Source organism: Phyllobates terribilis, unplaced genomic scaffold (assembly GCF_046119375.1).
Source record: "Phyllobates terribilis strain yellow unplaced genomic scaffold, ASM4611937v1 Scaffold_10__3_contigs__length_209671492, whole genome shotgun sequence".
In the NCBI taxonomy this organism is placed as follows: domain Eukaryota; kingdom Metazoa; phylum Chordata; class Amphibia; order Anura; family Dendrobatidae; genus Phyllobates; species Phyllobates terribilis.
The window spans coordinates 130,881,576-130,900,311 of NW_027362770.1; the positions used below are offsets into that span (position 1 = coordinate 130,881,576).

At 41.0% G+C, this 18,736-nt stretch overlaps 1 protein-coding gene across 3 annotated transcripts in view; it reads right to left on the bottom strand.

Moving 5' to 3' along the window:
• The window catches only part of CAMK2A (calcium/calmodulin dependent protein kinase II alpha), a 319,535-nt gene that overhangs the window by 42,755 nt on the left and 258,044 nt on the right, over positions 1-18,736 (bottom strand). For all 3 annotated transcript variants that reach the window (XM_073649789.1, XM_073649790.1, XM_073649791.1), the window contains exons 12-13: positions 17,096-17,138; positions 13,154-13,194 (exon numbers count right to left, since the gene is read on the bottom strand). In XM_073649789.1, the coding sequence (XP_073505890.1) occupies positions 13,154-13,194; positions 17,096-17,138 (84 nt within the window). The remainder of the gene's footprint in view (positions 1-13,153; positions 13,195-17,095; positions 17,139-18,736) is intronic.

The window sequence follows — 18,736 nt, forward strand, 5'->3', positions numbered from 1 at the left end:
CAAAAAGTGAGTGACACAAGTAAGAGAAATACACGACCAAGGCTCAGGACAGATCACAGTGACCAAAATCTAACGAGAAAGAGAGAGGATGGAAGCAGCGAGCAGATACTGAATGGTGCGTATTATAGGGAACACATACATTAATAATGGCATTGTTTTGAGTTTGGCTGGTGCCTACTTGCTATCACGCTCTTCATCATATAGGTAGTGCAAAGCATGCTGGGAGTAAAACTATATTTAGCTACTTTTCTAATTAAGGGATGTATTCTTAAAAGGGTTCCTGTAGAGGTCAATGTAGCCTGGAGGGCATCAATGGCTAAACTACTGTCTCCATACTATTAATCAGCTACAAGACATTGTAACTCAGCCAACTGGTATCATTATGGCTGTTGACTGATCCTGTGATGGACTGCTTCTGTAAGGTGTGGACTTCATTTGTCTCATCCATTGCATAGCATTAGTGAACACTGTTTAATATATTAACATATTTTATCTACCTGTTTATATTTTTGCTTAAAGCGACTCTGGCAGCACAAAATCACTGTTCAAACCAAGCAAAAGCGATCGAAGCATGCTTCATGTGTGCAGAGTGGTTTGGTCCACCTTCCCACCTTTTTGTTTTCCATCTACAGTGGTGCTCAAAAACTTCTGAACTCTCTACATATTTCTGCATAAAATGTAGATAAAACTGCATCTGATTTTCACTCAAGTCCTAAAAGTGGATAAAGAGAACAAAATCAAAAAATAAGTAAAAAATATTAGTCTTCGTCAATTTTTAAATGCGGAAAATGATCCAATATCACATGTCTTTGATTGACAAAAGTATGTGAACCTTTGCCTTGAGTATCTAGTTTGACCTCCTTGTGAAGCAATCATTGCATCTAAATGTTTCCGGTAATTGTTGGTTAGTCCTGCACATCGGCTTGGGAGGAATTTTAGCCCATTCCTCCCTGCAAAACTCTTTTCCCTTGGTTTTCTCTCAAGAACTGCTCGCTTCAGGTGCTTCCACAACATTTTTAAGGGTGTTTTCACACTGCATTATGGCACCCGTTCGTTGGTCCGGTCTTACGTCTGAAACCCCCACAAAACGGGATTCAGACGTAGCGCCGACGGGGCCACAGACTGTAATGGTGCTGACAGAGCAAATGTGTGCTCTGTCGTGCATTATTTTCGGATATGTACGCCTACTGGAGGTGGACACTCAGAAGTAGTAGACTGCATCTGGGTGCCCGTCTCCAGAAGACGTACACGCCCAAAAATGATGCACGAGAGAGCACATGTTCACTCTGTTGGCACCATTACAGTCTGTGGCCCCGTTGGTGCATACGCCTGAATCCTATTTTTTGGGGCGTTTGGACTTAAGCCCCAATGGGACCAATGAACAGGTGCCAGAACGAAGTGTGAAAGCACCCTAAAGGATTAGAGGTAACCTAACATCAGAAAATTGTCTATTAAGCTAATCTCAAGCTCCTGTACAGAATTACATGATCATTTTAATGATGTTTGTAGCTAAACTATGCGAGTAGTAGTTTTGCTATAATTATCAAGTAAAAACTTGCCTCCATTAGTAGAAAACCTTTACCCCGAGTTATTCAGCTGGTACGGTAATTTGAACGAGTCATAGCTTGAAGAAACTTTTAATTAATTGCTCCAGACAGATGATGTCGGCTCTGACGTCTCTGAAATACAGCGCTGACACTTGCATGGTCCGGGCTGAGAATGCCTCTGTCATATGCAATGAGCTTGGTAAGGCTGAGGTTTAATCACTTTGACTCACTGCACACTTCTGTCTGCTTGCAATCCTGTCATGCACATTGATGTTGTTCAGAATCCTTCTCTTGTTCCTGTCCTCCATCTCATGAACACTAATATTAGCTAATGTGAAAGTGGCCTTTAGTCGCTTAGCTGTTACCTTGGGTTCCTTCGTAACCTCGCAAACTATTATACATCTTGGTCTTGGAGTGTTTCTTATTGGTCGACCACTCCTGGGGAGGGTACTAATGGTCTTGAATTTACACTATTTGTACTAAGTCTGTCTGACTGTAAATTTGTTTAGTCCAATCTCTTTAGAGATGATTTTGTAACCTTTTCCAACCTGAGGGGCATCAACAACTCTTCTTGTGAGGTCTTGAAAAATTTCAGTTGTTTGTACCATGATACACTTTCAGAAACAGGTTGCGTAGATCAGTCTTAGATAGATCCTATTCTTTACATAAAACGGGTCGCCCACTCACACCTTATTGTCATCCCATTGATTGAAAACACCAAACTCTAATTTCACCTTAAAATGATGTGTCAATCCTAAAGGTTCACAGACTTAATATTGGATCAATTTCCTTATTTAAAAAATGACAAGGTCCAATATTTTTGACTCAACCGTTTTTTTTGTTGATGTTCTCTTAACTACTCTTAGGACTTATATGAAAAGCTAATGTAGTTTTAAGTCAAACTTATGCAGAAACATGGAAAATTCTGCAGCCCAAAACTTTCAAACACTGCTGTATTGTCTCTTCCTTGATTAACAACTGTGGCTTTACAGGAGCCAAAAGAGGACAAAAATAGATGGAAAACAAGTCGGTGGAAAGATGCACTAAACTGCGCGGCTAAACCAAAGGGGAATGATCCCTGTGCTTGGTTTGAGCAGTCATTTTGTGCTGACAGATTTTTTTTTGTGTGTAATACTATGTTTTGAATAAAAAATGCTATGTTTTATTAATCTATTCATGAGCTCTGTATAACCCCATCACCAACACTGATTGGCAGCTTTTTGCCTATGCAAAGTGTACACAGAAAGCAGCCAATCAGTGGTGTGGGTGGGGTTATACAGAGCTCAGCATTTAGAGGACTAGCAGATCTGCAGCAGATAAAACAGGGATTTTATCAAAACCAGTTCATGATACATCATTGGATCAGGCATCAAAAACCTGATGACAGATTCTCTTTAAGGCATAGATAGGGAAATATGCAAAATACAAACTACTAATATATTTGTCTTTTTCTACTGTTAACACTATGACCCCCCTAAGTATCAGTTATGACATTTGATGCAGTTTGGCTTTAAGCTATATGCTAAAGTCTCTTAAACTAGATTGTCATGGATTCCCTTGCTGTAGGAATGTATGCAGTGCACTATAGCAGCAGATGGAGCAGTGTGCAGTGCAGAGTGCAGGAAGCCAGCAGATGGAGCAGACAGCATGTCATAGGGAGTGCAGTGCAGGGAATCAGCAGGTGGGACAGTGTGCAGCAGGAGCGCAGCTGATGACAGGAAACATCGTGGGTCCCTTTTTTGGTCACCTGTCCTTAAAATTATAAAAAATCAACAGGTGTTCATAGCCAAAATCCCCTGATGAAGACCACAAATGATCCCCAGTGCCGAGAATACTGGGGTGACGTGATATTTTAGTCTTCACCATAGACGCAATCAAATATCTAAGGTTCCTCATTGCACTCAAAAGTTACTAAGTTGCCGATCTTACCCAAATTTATTAGAGGCAGCCATCTTGAATGAGAAAATAATCATTGAAAATAAAGTCATTGTTGTCCTGGAAATGTGTGAATATTGATGTCAGTGCAATAGTTTATCATACGGATAAGTGATCTGTAGTCTGTTCACCTCTCCAGCAAAGGCAGCCTGAATTCTGAGGACATGCTAGGAGCTGCGTTAAAAAATAATTCAGTATTCATTTGCCTATATGTAAATTAGACTTTATTAACTCTACATTGAGCAAATTGAAGATCCCCAGCCTTAGTCTAGTCTACAAACTTTAAAAATGATGTTCCCCTTTGGAGCTACTTATTTGACATTTCAATGAGCTTATTAAAGGGGATCTGTCAGGTCCCTATCTAAATTCAGCAAAGGTTAGAAGTGGAGATGCTGAGCTCGGGGATATATAGTTTTTCATCATCTCAATTAGTATTTTATATATAAAGCTATGTCAGGATTCCTGTTGTCCATCTGCAGTTCGACCACCAGTGGCTGCTATTGGTCACCTCAATAAATGTGCTGCAATTCCACTCCTTACCACTGGAGGCTGCTGCTGTGTTCTGCAATTGCCCTTTACTAAGATGGCAGATTCTAAACCTGTAGAATCCATCTTGTTTCCTGTTTGGGCCTACTTAAAGCTGCCTGGATCTCTCACTCAATGCTTGAGTATTGTGTCTAGCTGTTTTAGTCTAGTTTCAGTCTCCAGCTCCTGGACTGTCTTACCCAGACTGTTCTCACCTATCTACGGATTGTTTCCTACAACTCCTTTGCTAACTCCAAGAACTTCTACTACCGCTTGCTGTTCCTGCTTGTGCTCCTTCAGCCACTGGATTCCAGCAGTGCTACGCCAGTATCATAATAAGCTGCTTAAATACTGCCAAGAATCATATAGAAAGACTGTGAGTCCTATGTCCCTGCCCACACACATGTATACATGCAGAACTGCCAATCCCTGTGTGTGGGCGGGGAAAGAGGACTCACAAGCTTTTTCCTGGTAGCATTTAAATAGCATTTCACTCAAAAGTACTGAATCAAATCACAGAAGACTATATATACCCAAACTCAGCGTCTTCTCTCTGTGTATAGAGAGTGGCGGTTGTATCCGCACCCCTGCCACTGACTGACAGCTTGCTCAGTATTAGGGCTGCCTGTCAGTCAGGGTCAGGGATGTGGTTATAGCTGCCACTCTCTATACACAGGGCGGGCACTAAACCAGCTTTGGCGCCACCGCCATGACTAAAACCCAAATGCTGCTGGGAGGAATAAAGTTAATTTCCTCCTGGCAGCGGGGTCGTAAGCAGGTCCAGACCATTGGTAGCCTTCAGATTAAGCCCATACCTGCAGGTTAATAGCATTTCTTTACATGACAGGTTCCCTTTATGTGAACTTAAAGGAATTGTCCACTTTGAATTCTCCTTTCTCTTGTTTTTCATGTAGTGAAAATTGCATTGCTCTATTAAACCTTACAGTCCCTATTATTCCTTGTTTTCTCGTTAGTGATATAGGACAAGGGTTTCCATCCCTAATATAGATGAGATGTATCCCACAAGGCCCAAATATGTACAGTTGAAATTAAAATTATTGTGAATTAGGTTGAACCAATCAGCTAACCACTGAGCCACTGTGCTGCCCAATAATTTAAACATCTGAAGAGAACTATTAAGAGGTTTCTACAAATTCCACAAAATGCCACTTTTAATGATTATTGCAGTCTCAGAATTCTTAGTTAAATTTCATGTTTAAATCATTGTCCTGCACAAACAAGGAAAAAGATAAATAAAAGATAAAACGGCTTAAACGTTACCGGAGACACTATTGGAATGATAAGTCACAAGATCAAAGTTAAAGGAAAACTGCTACCTTCCTGGGATGTGGCAGAAACAGGAAGCTGTCACTAGCTGCCTCTGATGCCTGAGCAGGCAGGTGGTCAAAAACTCTCAAATAGCTAGAAAAGACCTGCAGTAAGATTTTGTGGCAGCAGGCTCGATGGTTTGAGTTTCCACAGTAAGGCACACACCTGACATTAAAGGTCTCTATGACTAAACTCCAAAACATACACAACTACTTGCAAAAAACTCAAGTAAATACGACTTTGATATGCTGAAACAAAACTGGAAGTTTTTAAAACTATGGATCAGCGTTATGTCTGCATGAAGAAAAATGAAACATATGCTGAGAAGAACACCCTGCCTACAGTGAAGCGTGGTGGTGGCCTGGTGATGTCTATAATGAAGCATGGTGGTGATTCGATTAATGCCTACAATGAAGCGTGGCAGTGGTTCAGTGGTGCCTACAGAGAATCATAGTGGTGGTTTCGTATTGCCTAGAGTGAAGTGAGGTGATGGCTTTGGGATGTCTACTTGTGAAGCAAGGCTTTGGTTTGGTGATGTCTAGAGTGAAACATGGTGGTGGGTCAATAATGCCTACAGTGAAGCATGACCGTGGCTCGTTGATGCCTACAGAGAAGCATGGTGGTTGCTTGGTAATGCCTACAGTGAAGCATGACGGAGGCTTGGTGAAACTCTGGGGCTGCTTTGCTACTTCTGGCACTGAAAACCTGCAAAGTGTGGAGGGCAAAATGAACGCAATCAAGTATAAGGTTATCCTAGGAGGAAACATCACAGAACAGTGATCCCAAGCATACATTCATGACCACTGAAACTTGGATAGATGCAGTCATGGAAGATTCGGGAGTGCCCGTCACAGTTGCCTGACTTGAACTCCATAGAAAATCTTTGGTGGAATTTGAAGAAGGGCGTTGCATCAAGCAAACTAGAATATATTAGTGAACTGTAGGCCACTGCTCATGAGGAATGGGAAAAGACAGATCATAAAAGCCAAAGGGACTCTACTCAGTACTAAACATGCTTGTCATGAAGGGGGTTGAATAATGCTTAAACTCCAGTAGTCAGTAAAAGTGTCTTTTGAGTTAAATTTGTAGAAACCACTCATTATATTACTCATGTTGAGCTATTGAAATTGTTCTTTGATCATTGATTCCCTGGAAACAGAAGAAAGTTTGTAAATTTTGCCAATAAAACGAAAGGAGGATTAAACAATTTTGATTGTTCAATCATCTTCCAGATTAAATAATATCTCCGAGGCACAGCTTAACCATACTTTTTTTCACTATTCTCTATCTTGTGGCTCACCAGCTTTGAAAATAAAAACAATATCTCATATTGCCACATGTGGAGAACCACAGGTTAGGAAACCCCTTCTCTGTAGTGTTGGCCATGGACATGCTCCGTGGCGGACACAGACAGAAGTAGACCCCTGTGCAAGAACAGTATTTGGATCCTCGGCAGCTCAATATCTTATCATAAAGCACAATACCACTGCTTTGGAGGGAGGAGTGGCCCCCTTACCTCTTGGGCCCCTGTGCAGCTGAGCAGGTTGCCCCAATTATATGTCTACCCTTGGACATACTTCACCTATCATTTATAGCATTCATAATAGTTTGCAATAAAAATCAGCATAAAAAAACTGAAAAAATGCTATAGAGGGAAATTAAAAAGACGAAAAACCACAAAAAAAAAAAGGAAAAATATATCAAATAGTATTTTTTTAGAGCAGAAATTTTCATAATAAAAATGCATATTGTAGCACTGGTATTCTTCATGAGCAGTACATGCGCAACAGATGGTGTACTATGCTGAACTGTAGAACTAAACACAAAACCCTAATTAAGGCGTCATTTTACAATATAACCAATAGTGAAAAGCATATAAATGGTACTGACAATGAAATTACTGCCTTCTGTAATTATCACATCAGTGTCTTTCATGAAGATATCTGTCGACACCTTGGAATCTTTTGCATATATTACAATTTTGCAATGTAAAAAAATAAAAAAAAAGGCAACAAATATTTATACAGTGAAACATGTCTCATACATTTTCATGGTGGTATACAGTAGAAAGCATAAAAAAATACAATTTTGGTCATTGAAAAGACTAATAACTGAAAAAGTAAGATGTCTTGCCCCTGAAAGATATTTTTTAGAGCTTGTTCACATTATTATTATTTATTTACATACAGTAGCCCCATAGATTCTCTTGTGCTGTACATGTGAAGGAGTTACATACAAAATACAGATATCACTTACAGTAAACAAACTAACAATGATAGACTGGTACAGAGGGAAGAGGACCGTGCCCTTGCGGGCTTACATTCTACAGGATGGTGGGGAAGGAGACAGTAGGTTGGCGTGGTTGCAGTAGCTCCGATGTTGTTGAGGTGGCAGCAGGGTCATTGAAGGTTGTAAGCTTTCTTGAAGATATGGGTTTTCAGGTTCTGTCTGAAGGATCCGAATGTGGTGAATAATTGGACGTGTTGGGGCACAGAATTCCATAGGATGGGCGATATTTGGTAGAAGTCTTGGATGCGATTGGGTGAGGAACGAATAAGTGTGGAAGAGAGAAGGAGATGTTGGGACGACCTGAGAATATGTGAGGGGCGATATCGGGAGATTAATTCAGAGCTGTATGGAGGAGACAGGTTATGGGTGGCTTTGTAGGTCAGTGTTAGTAGTTTGAACTGGATGTGTTGGGGAATTGGGAGCCGATGAAGGGATTTGCAAAGGGGAGAAGCGGAGGAGTAGCGAAGAGAGAGATGGAGTAGTTGGGCAGCATAGTTAAGGACGGACTGGAGGGGTGGGAGAGTGTTAGCAGGTAGGCCACAGAGGATGGTGTTGCAGTAGTCAAGGCGGAAGATGATGAGGGCATGCACAAGCATTTTAGTAGATTAATGGTTGAGTAAAGGACAGATTCTGGAAATATTTTGAGCTGGAGGCAAGAGGAGGTGGCGAGAGCTTGGATGTGTGGTTTGAAGCACAGGGCAGTCAAGGGTTACTCTGAGGCAGCCGACGTGCGGTACAGGGGAAAGTGTGATGTCATTAATTGTGATAGAAAGATCAGGTAGGGAAGATATGTGAGATGGAGAAAAGAGAATGAGTTCAGTCAGATTTGTCCATATTGAGCTTGAGGAAGCAAGAGAAGAAAGAGTATATGGCTGATAGATACTCCAGGATTCTGGACAGCAGAGAGGTGACATCTGGGCCAGAGACGTAGATCTGAGTATCATCAGCGTATAGGTGGTACTGGAAATCATGCAATTTTATGAGTTGTCCCAGGCCAAGGGTATAGATGGAGAAGAGTAGGGGTCCTAGGACAGAGCCTTGAGGGACTCCAAGAGAGAGAGGGCAGGATGAGAAGGTAGTATGGGAGTCGGAGATGCTAAATGTGCAGTTGAAAAGGTATGAGGAGATCCAGGATAGCGTAAGGTATTTGATGCCAGAGGAGCAGAGGATCTGTAGTAGGAGGCAGTGGTCAACTGTGTCAAAGGCAGAGAACAGGTCTAAAAGAAGGAGAATAGAGAATTGTCTGTTAGCTTTGGCTGGAAGTCATTAGTAATTTTGGTCAGGGCAGTTTCAGTGGAATGGTGTGGGCGGAAGTCAGATTGTAGATTGTCAAAGTGCGAGTTAGATGTGAGATGGAAGGAAAGTTCAGTGTGAACAAACTGCTCAGGCAGTTTGGAAGTGATTGGGAGCTGCGATATGGGATGATAGCTGGACATAGCGGTCGGGTCGAGGGATGGCTTTTTGAGGATAGGCATGATTGTGGCATGTTTGTAGTAGAAGGGAACGTACTAGAAGTTAGTGATAGGTTGAAGGGATGAGTTAGGGATGGGATAAGTGTGGTGGTGAGGTTGAGAGGAGGTGGAATGGGATGGGGTCAAGTGCACAAGTGATGAGGTGTGACTTGGAGAGGAGATAAGGGAGCTCTCCTTCAGTGATGTTGGAGAGGGAGGTTATGAGGAAGGGCATTGGTCCGGTATACAAAGGGGTGGTCAAACAATAAAAACTTGACTTGTTTGGTCGATCTTATTTTTGAAGTGTGTGGCAAAGTCCTCAGCAGAGATTAGGGAGGTTGGAGGGGGAAGTGGTGGGCGGAGGAGGAAGTTAAAAGTGTTGAATAACTGTTTGGGGTTGTGGGATAAAGAAGATACTAGGGTTGTTAAGTAGGCCTGTTTAGCAGAGGTGAGGGCTGATTTCTGATTTAAATGCGAGTGTTGCTTGTGAATGCGGTGTAGTCATCTTACAAATGTGTTTTCTTCCAACGCCGCTCCGCAACCCTGGGATGGTTGCCGAAGCTTTTTAGTGAGGTTATTGTGCCAGGGTTGTCTATTGATTTGTCGTACTCTGCCGAGCGTGAGAGGGGAGACCGCATCAATAGCTGATGCGATAGTGGCATTGTAGAAAGCCGTGACACTATATGTGTCGTGGAGTGAAGGTATGGATGCCAGTGGTAGAATAGATTCAGGCAGTGTGTGAGTGTCTAGATGTGCGAGGTTTCTGCAGGGTTCCGTATGTCAGATGAGACTCGCCTATCCAAGTCTAATGGGTGTGCAAAAAAATCGAATCCCATATGTTTGTGCATGTGAATATATGTACGTGTGTATATATGTGTCACAGTGTATATAAGGTGTAAAAGTATTGATACATGTCTGTCATAAGTGTATATGTATGTATGTGAGTCATTTTGTGTTTATATGTGCAGTGTCGGATTGGGGTAGCATGGGCCCACCAGTATCATTGACTGTAGGGGCCCACTGTCCAGCTACTTGCAAATAATACATTTCCCTTATCCACAAATTTACCTCTGCTTCTGCAGTAATAAACTTGGCAGTTTGTTAAATGAATTAGATGTCGCCCTTGTCTGCACATAGACAATATAGTGTATTTTACCCACTACTGCTCATATTGTTGGGTGCAGGCGCCACTCCTGCACAGAGGCCTACCAGGGGATTTACCTGCTCCCCTGTGGACCAGTCCGAGCCTGTATGTGTTTATGAATGTGAATATAGATGTGTATGTGAGCCACTGTGTATATATATGTGTGTGTGTTTTATCTCTATGTATGCATGTGCTGCTCAAGAGTGTCCATTTTCATGACCCTGAAACCTCTTTAAAAAAATCTATGTACTTCCCTGGTAAATGTCCCTGGTAATGTTCCTGGTAATGTCCCTGGCAAAGGGGTAATGTCTCACCTTGTGGAGAGTGTCATGTCTGACATGCCAGTGTCAGGAGACTTATAGGCCATGCAATGTTCCTCTGGGAAATGAAATATGCAACTTGCCTCTTCAGAGAGGAACAGGATTTGAACTCTTATGCCACCTATAAAACCTGGTTTGGCTTTTATCCTAAGTCATGTGGCAAGGCTCATTGAAGGGTCGACATTGACGTTTAGGATTATGATTTCTAATAGGTGGCTCAAGAGTTCATATCCTCCTCCTCTCTGAAAAACAATTTGCATATTAAGTAACAGAGTAATACAAGACTTTAAGAAGAGAACTTTAATACATTTAACAGTTTACGACGTATCATGGGTCTGCATAAAATGATATATTTAATAATTTAAGGAGCCCTATCGTGCTCATAGTGCCATTAACATAGTAATATTAACGGGAACCAGAAGGAAGATGATAGGATACTACTGAAACTAGTTTTATGGCTGCATAGGTCCTAACAATAAAATGATATCCGTTCTATTATAATTTGATGAGAAATCAAGCTTTGATTTGATAATTAGCTATGAAGTGCACTGGGGGCGTAGCGATGTACTCCAAGTTCATTTACACGCCCCCAATGCACTTCTAGACTATTAAGCATGTGAACTCAAAGCTTGATTTGTCAGCACTGGCCCCACGGATTACAACAAAACAAGTATAATTTTTATTGTTGTGATAGGATCTTTATAGTGATGCCACTAGTTTCAGTATTTAGATTTCCTGGCATATTCCCTTCATATAAAGATAACTGTGTGTAGATCTAAAAAACAACAGAAAAAGTAACAAATTATTTTAAAAAAATTCATAAGCAAAAAAATAAACAAGATGTCTTGTTAATTTGGCACACTCAATTGAGGTCATTGCTTTTAATATAGGGATAATAATTACCTATTAGTTCACTGAAGGTTACTGCAGCAAGGTAAAAATAACATAACCGCACAGCGCCTTAAGCCCCCAGATCTAATCCAGAATGCAAAACCCTTTTATCTCACATACTAATGTGACAATTTGAAATTTAATATTTTAATCTAGAGTATTTTCCACTAGCCAAAAACAATATTCAATAGGATCAGTAACCTTAAGAAAAAAAAACAACAGAAGATAAGATGTTAATGACATTTCAGGAGCTACATTTCCAACTCTGCCTTATCATGAAAAACCTTCATTCATATTATATTGTATTAACAGCTATTTTGGAATTTCACAAACCTACAGTTATAGCAGGTAACGATCTTAGATGTCAGACTCCTTGTCAGTTCCAAAACACTTAAGGTAATAAGCAAGCGACATTGTTTTTACTTGCTCATTACCTGTATTTACATAATGTCACCTACAGTGTTCATCTTGTCTCTCTACATTCAGATAATGGCTGTTGTAAGTAGAATAAAAGACAGTAAGTAAAAGCTATTTAAAGTACATTTCTATCAATCGTAGAGCTGTCGTCACCTTGGTCCATTGACAATATGCGTGATCTAGCCATATAGACTTCTAGCAGATAAACCCTTACATATATGTTATCTAGATCAGGGTCCTCAAGGCCCACCAACAGGTCATGTTTTCAGAATTTCCTTAGTAGTGCTCAATTGATAATTGCATTACCTGCACAGGCAATAATTCCATCACCTGTGCAATACTAAGGAAATCCTGAAAACATGACCTGTTGGTGGCACTTGAGGACTGGAGTTGGGAACCCTGACCATAGACAAGTACCAGGTTGGAAAAAAGACCATTTACATAGTGGTAGACTCCAATTTCTAAGGCACAGACTAGCTAGTTAGCTATACACTAATTATTAAAAAAGGCCAAAAAGACCACAATAGATGGTTTTATGACCACTGTGACACAAAAAAAGTGTGATAGGCGCTAACCAAAGGCAGATATCTTTGTGAAGGTCCATTTGCAATAGTTGAAACTTGATCATGCACCTCAAAGACCTATCTGCATCCCATCAAGTGAAGCTCAGAGCAGCCTACAGGTCAAGGCAGAGATTGATCAGTAACTTATCCTTTTAGAACAAGCTTTAAAGGCCAACCATGAATGACCATCTAAAATCACTAATGGAAGCCCAGTTTTAGGTTTTGTCTGTAGAAATAAAAGACATTAGATATTGGCCAAAAACAAGAAAGAACCTAGAAATTGCTATTGTAATGGACCATTCAGACATTCGGCTATCATTTCCAGTATAATTCCCACATCCAAAAATGTTTTAATCAGTGACCTGTACTTGGCTTCAAAACAAGCCATCTGATAGCCCGTAGGCTTGGTGGTACAGTGTCTGTACACATTTGGATGAGGCATTGTCTATTAACCATGGTCTTTGAAGGAGACCTTCAAGGAGTTTCCGACCTTCAAAGAGTTCCATTAGTGGACCTTCAAGGAGTTCCAGGTTACGTTACCATTCCCTCATGGGACAGCTTTTGCAAGACAAATATAAGGTGAGAAAATAACATCAAGGTGAAAATTTTTTATATTATTTGTTATAATTACCCATAATCTTTAATTCACATCACTTGATATAAACCATTAAAGGTTTATTAAAAAGAGTTCAAACAGAGAAATAAAAACAAAAAATCATCAAAATAGATACAAATCTCTTACCTTAACCCCATCGTTCTTTTTGTTACTACCGCTCTTGCCTCCTAGGAAGAGAAAGTAAGCAGTAAGAAGGCCCAGGCCAGGTGCCACAAGGATACAGAAGATCAGAAGAAGCATAATGAGCTGAGCTTTGTCTTCAGGGGGTCCGACAACTATTCACATATATTAGAGGTGAAGCTCGTAGACTCTCAAACTTTCTGTCGCCTACATAACCCTCATATACATAGTTTTGACCACCTCTAACTAGACAACGTTACTAAATACAGGTTCTTCTTCAGTAATCACATTCATTTGCCATAAACTCTTCTCCATCCATCAGATCAGTTTTATAGATCCAAATAAGTCCCGGTTGATTATGAATTAGGATGTTTCCCCTTGGAGACTTGCAAGAGACAGCTCTTCTCTGCTGAGGGTGAAGCACATCAATACTGGTAGTTTTGTTTATATATTTCCAGCCGATGTCCCTGAACGCCCAGCCGTCCCTCTCCTCTAATTATAGCCCTATAATGCTGTGGCCAAGTATCCCATGAAGACAGCTGCACAAGTGCATGATAAGCAGTTGTCCTATATCTTTCACTCAATCATACAATCCCTAAGTATGTCCCAGTAAGTTTAATGGATCATTTCCAAAAGAAATTCCTCACAAGGCAGAGGACAGCCATCAGTAGAAGAATTTCGGAAGCAGGAAGCATTGTGTTAAGCTCTACCACCTCCCCTCCTTGAAAAAGGGCTAAATCCACAATATATACACAAACACATGTACCCCTCAACATCGAAATTGCAACTCCAAGAAGGAAAAGTCATGTAATTATGAAAATCACAGGATGGATAGACAAGTTACTGATATGCAAATGATGAAAGAATGGAAACAACATTTTCAAAACATCTAGATTTATTCAGTATCGAGCAGCAAAGAACCAGTTGTTGAATTATGTTGAGTATATGTATGATATCTTAAAATTGTATATAAAAATAATAATACAAAAAATTATACTGTACAGTATATGTATAAATTGTTGGTTTTAATGTTTTAAGCTGTGCAGAAGTTCTTCCCTCCCCTATATACAGTAAGGGAAGTGGCTCAGTATAACATACTATACCTGATGAAGGAGTCAACCTGACTTCAAAACGCGTTGTATGAATGGATAAAAATCTAGAGAACATACACCCTTGTCTTCAGTCAGTGGCAGCACCCGTGAATTACCACTCTTTTCCCGGTTTGGTTTGAATACGTTTCTTCCCACCGGCGTGTGGGTCAGAGGTCAGAGCAGTAGCCCTTCATTCTTTGAAGTGCCGGGTCACAACCTAGGCATGTGAGCATATATAATCCTTTGCCCTGTGTGTAGCACAGTGGTAGCACTCTTTGAGCACCTTTTCTCTTTTCGAATCTGATGAGGCCATGTGGACAATACCTTCATGCAGGAACGTCACACCGGTCTTACCCTTGGGATTATGTTTTGGGGTTTCATAATGGACCTCAATAGTCTTCATTTCGGATACATTAATAGCTCGGTGTTACATTGATTTCGTAGTGGAATCAGTGGTATGGTTAATTCTCCAAAGAGGCCCAGGAGTGTGAGACTCAATCTCAATACTGAATAAATTGAGATTTTTTTTTAAAGTCAGCAAGAGAGAGCACTGTCAGTGTGCACTGTAAGGAGAAAATACGGTGAGAAAAGGCTAGTGCCGCCCTCACAAGTGATGTTGCTTACAGGGTCGGGGCTGGTCTCTGCTTTTCCTGCACTTGGGGTAATCTCCTTACAATGCACAATAACAGTGCTTTCTAGTGATGAGCGAGTATGTTTCGTTAACCCTTTCGCTGAGTATGCTCGGACGAGCACTGAGTATTTACAGCTGCTCGGTGTTATATTTGAATCACTCCCGTGTGCATCATTTGCGACTGTTTGACAGCTTTAATACATGTGAGGAATGCGTAAGAAGCAGACATTCCTCACATGTATTAAAGCTGTCAAACAGTCGCAAATCATGCACATGGGAGTGATTCAAACATAACACCGAGCAGCTGTAAATACTCTGTGCTCGCCTGAGCATACTCGGCGAAAGGGTTATCCGAAGATACTCGCTCATTACTAGTGCTCTCCCTTGCCGGCTCGTCAGTTCTCATCAGACCCGGCGAGCGCACTGTCAACCTACACATGCTCAGTAGAACAGGGACTAGCCCAGCCCCTGATACGAACATCACTGCTTTGTGACCACAGCATTTGCCCCCTGATGGATTGTTTGAGTATCCTAGCATGCACTGGGGATTCTCAAACAAAACATCATCAAACAGGAAGAAGGTTAAAAAAAAAAAAACAGTTAGATAGAGAAGAGAGGGGATGATGGGGACTTTTTAATTAAGGTATATTAGAAAAGATAATGACATTAAATACACTTTTAGGATTAAAATAAATGTTACTTTCGGACCACCTATTTAACTTTCTGTGAATTTCATTAAGGATTCTGATTTCTCACAATACAAATTTTAAATATTATTTCAATACCTAGCAACACCTTTGACAAGCATCAAAAAAATATCACAACCACTGGGTGGCCACATACAAACACATGTGGCATAAACATCTCCCAACAGAATGTAGCAAAATCATGTCTCTTTTTTTTTCTAAAGCTGATTATCTCTTGCCACTTATCTTGAGATAGGTGGAGACAAGAGGAAAGATAAGGAAGGCAACATTTGTAGTTTCATCCCAGTGAGATCCATTCTTGTATTAAGTAATTGCTTATACAGTAAATTACAATTAAACTCTTAAAAGCACCACTTCAGCGTTTTCTTTCATTTTGCCACTGGAGTGGTGCCACTAATCTAAATTCCCTGCCGCTAGTCTCATACTTACCAGCTGCCATCTTCTTCTTTTATCGGCTCTGCTCTGGTTGGTCTTCTGCAGTTTGTGACCTGCCTGATCTTTCCAGTGTTTGCTGGGCGAATCGGAAGTCACTACTCAATGTAAGTCTATGAGAGCTAGAACGATGCCAGAATGGGTCTTCATAGACTTACACTGAAAGCTTGAGACCTTTACTTTTGACTTCTGGTCAGTCAGAAGTTGCCATCACCAGATGGAAGAGTGGGACTACAGAGGTGCCGAGAAGAGCTGAAGCCAGTGGCTGGTAAATATTTTACTAGGGGAAGGGAACTTAGATTAATGGCATCACTCCAGTGCTGAAATAAAACATATAGGGGAGTAGTGCTTTGGCATCCAAATCATTCCACTGAAGAAGAGCCAAACTTATGTCGTCCGAACCCTCCGATATCGACTGTTTGGGCCAACAGTCCAATGTGTACAAGGGCCCCCCGACCGAATGTTGTTGTGGGAGATAAGGATCCAGCATGACTAATTTCGGACTGTAGATCCATTTCTTTACTGAGAGATAAGCCACCGCCAGAGATGTCTGGCAGCGGCTCTCTCATAGAGAACAGGGGACCACTCCTGTGTATGGGATAGTAGAGCGAGAGAGCTGCTGGACTAACAGTCAGCTGAACCAACGTTCAGCCTACAGCTATCTAAAGTCTTAAGTTAGAGAATGACCTTTTAGACCCATAATTATAATGACCAGGGAATTAGATCACTCGAAGCCTACTTTCTACTTTACAATAGTTACCAACAGGACATTATAAAGCTTATCCAAAGTATAGGTGATAACTTGCAAATCAGTATAAAGCCCCCACGGCTTCTGAGAAAGAAGTTCTGATATGTTCCATCAGAATGGAGAAGTGACCGCGCACGCATCTATTCACCGTCTATGGAACTGTTGGAGATAACCAAGGACAGTCCCATAGAGAATAAATAGAGCGCTGTCACACATTCTCTCCTCCTATGGGGGATTTCAAAGCCACCACTGATCCGGAAATCATCTCCTATAATTTAATGTTGGGAATAACCATTTCAGGGTTAAAGGGTCAAACATTTGCACTGGGTGATCACTTACCGGAGAAATTGCGAGTTGCCAGCATTGTGGTCAAAATAGCGCCCTATATTAAAGATGAAGAGATAATTATAAATGGACTTGAAGACACAGTTATAGAACAACCTTGATGCAAACCATGAAAACAATGTGACTTCTGTATCTGTGCATCGTAGGGCTGATGACAGATGCAAGAAATCAACATAGCAGTGCCAGAACTGGGAGACGTGTGATTGTTCCATGGTCACTGAACATAGTGGATAAATCACTCTCAATACTCTTCTAGAAAAAAGGGATATATTACTGAATATGGTTTTATGGAAGTCACATTTAGGGTGCTCCGTAGGAAACGTATCTTTGTAGTGTAAAGCTCAGATATAGCGGTGTACACCATGAAGAGGTGCGTTGTGTGGATTATGGCTTCATCTGAACCTACTAAAGGTTTGTTATCAAATGTAATAATGGTATATCTGCATTGTTTCTTTGTAGTTCTGCATCAACGCTTATTATGGTTTTCAAAAGGAGAATAATGAAGATGCCTGTATCAGTAATATTATGGGGATTAAAGCTTATAACACTATTTTCTAGAAAAGGGTGGTGAGTAGAGATGAGCGTTGTTCTACTCGAACTGTTCGCCAATCTCAAATTCGAGCTGTTTTGGGCGGTGTTCGAGCCGTTCGGCGAACACGAACAATTTGAGAAAAATTCGGCTGTTCGAGGTTATGTTCGATAACTGTTCGTGCACCAAAATCATAACTGGATTTTTTCTCAGTAATGATGAAAATTAATGTTAATACGCAGTTTGAGTGTACAGCGGGGTGGGGGGAGGGGCAGGGGATGGATCTCTGCAGGAACAATGAAGATCTCCATTTTTTTTTCTCTTTCCCGCATTTACAGTGGGGAGGTGCAATCTGTCAGCCTATCAGCAGCGCACACACGGAGCGAAGTGCTTTTTTTCACACAAGCAAGGGCATGTGTCATTGGCAGTGTATGTCACATGTCCTTGCCCTATAAGACCAAGCCATTTTCCCCGTCGCCACCATTTTCTCACTGCTGCAGCTGCGTGTTAGACGGCACCGCTGTTGCTGTGTGTGCTATACCTTGTTAATTTCAAGCCAATTTTCGCACAAATATACAGATAGCTTGGGAGTAGGGAATAGTTGTGATTGCAGTCCTTTTAAGGACTAGGTTACAGCATTTCCTACGACTTTTATCAGGCAGGTCTGTGCTCTTAAATAGATAGGTTGTGGGAGTAAAGACTAATTGTAATTGGAGTCCTTTTCAGGACTAGGTTACATCAGTTCCTATCAGTTTTTGCCAGGCAGGTCTGTGCCAGTGCTGTGCAAGTTTTTTTCACAGCATTTGGCTGAATCTAGCAAAGCTAATCCTTTTTGGCCTATTGCAGAGTGTGTTAGTCAGTGGAGTAGCCTATCTGTGTTGCAAGATATACCACCTGTGTATAGAATACCAATTTTTTTACTGCACCTAGTGAAGTAAAATCTTTTGGGCATAGCATCATTCTATTAGTCCATCTATACTGACCTCCATCAGGTTGCAAACTGAATCTAATTTTTTTCTGCATCTAGCTCTGAAAAAATATTGGGCTTCTAGCTGTGTGTGGGACTTGTTCTATTAATCCATCTATACTGACCTCCATCAGGTTGC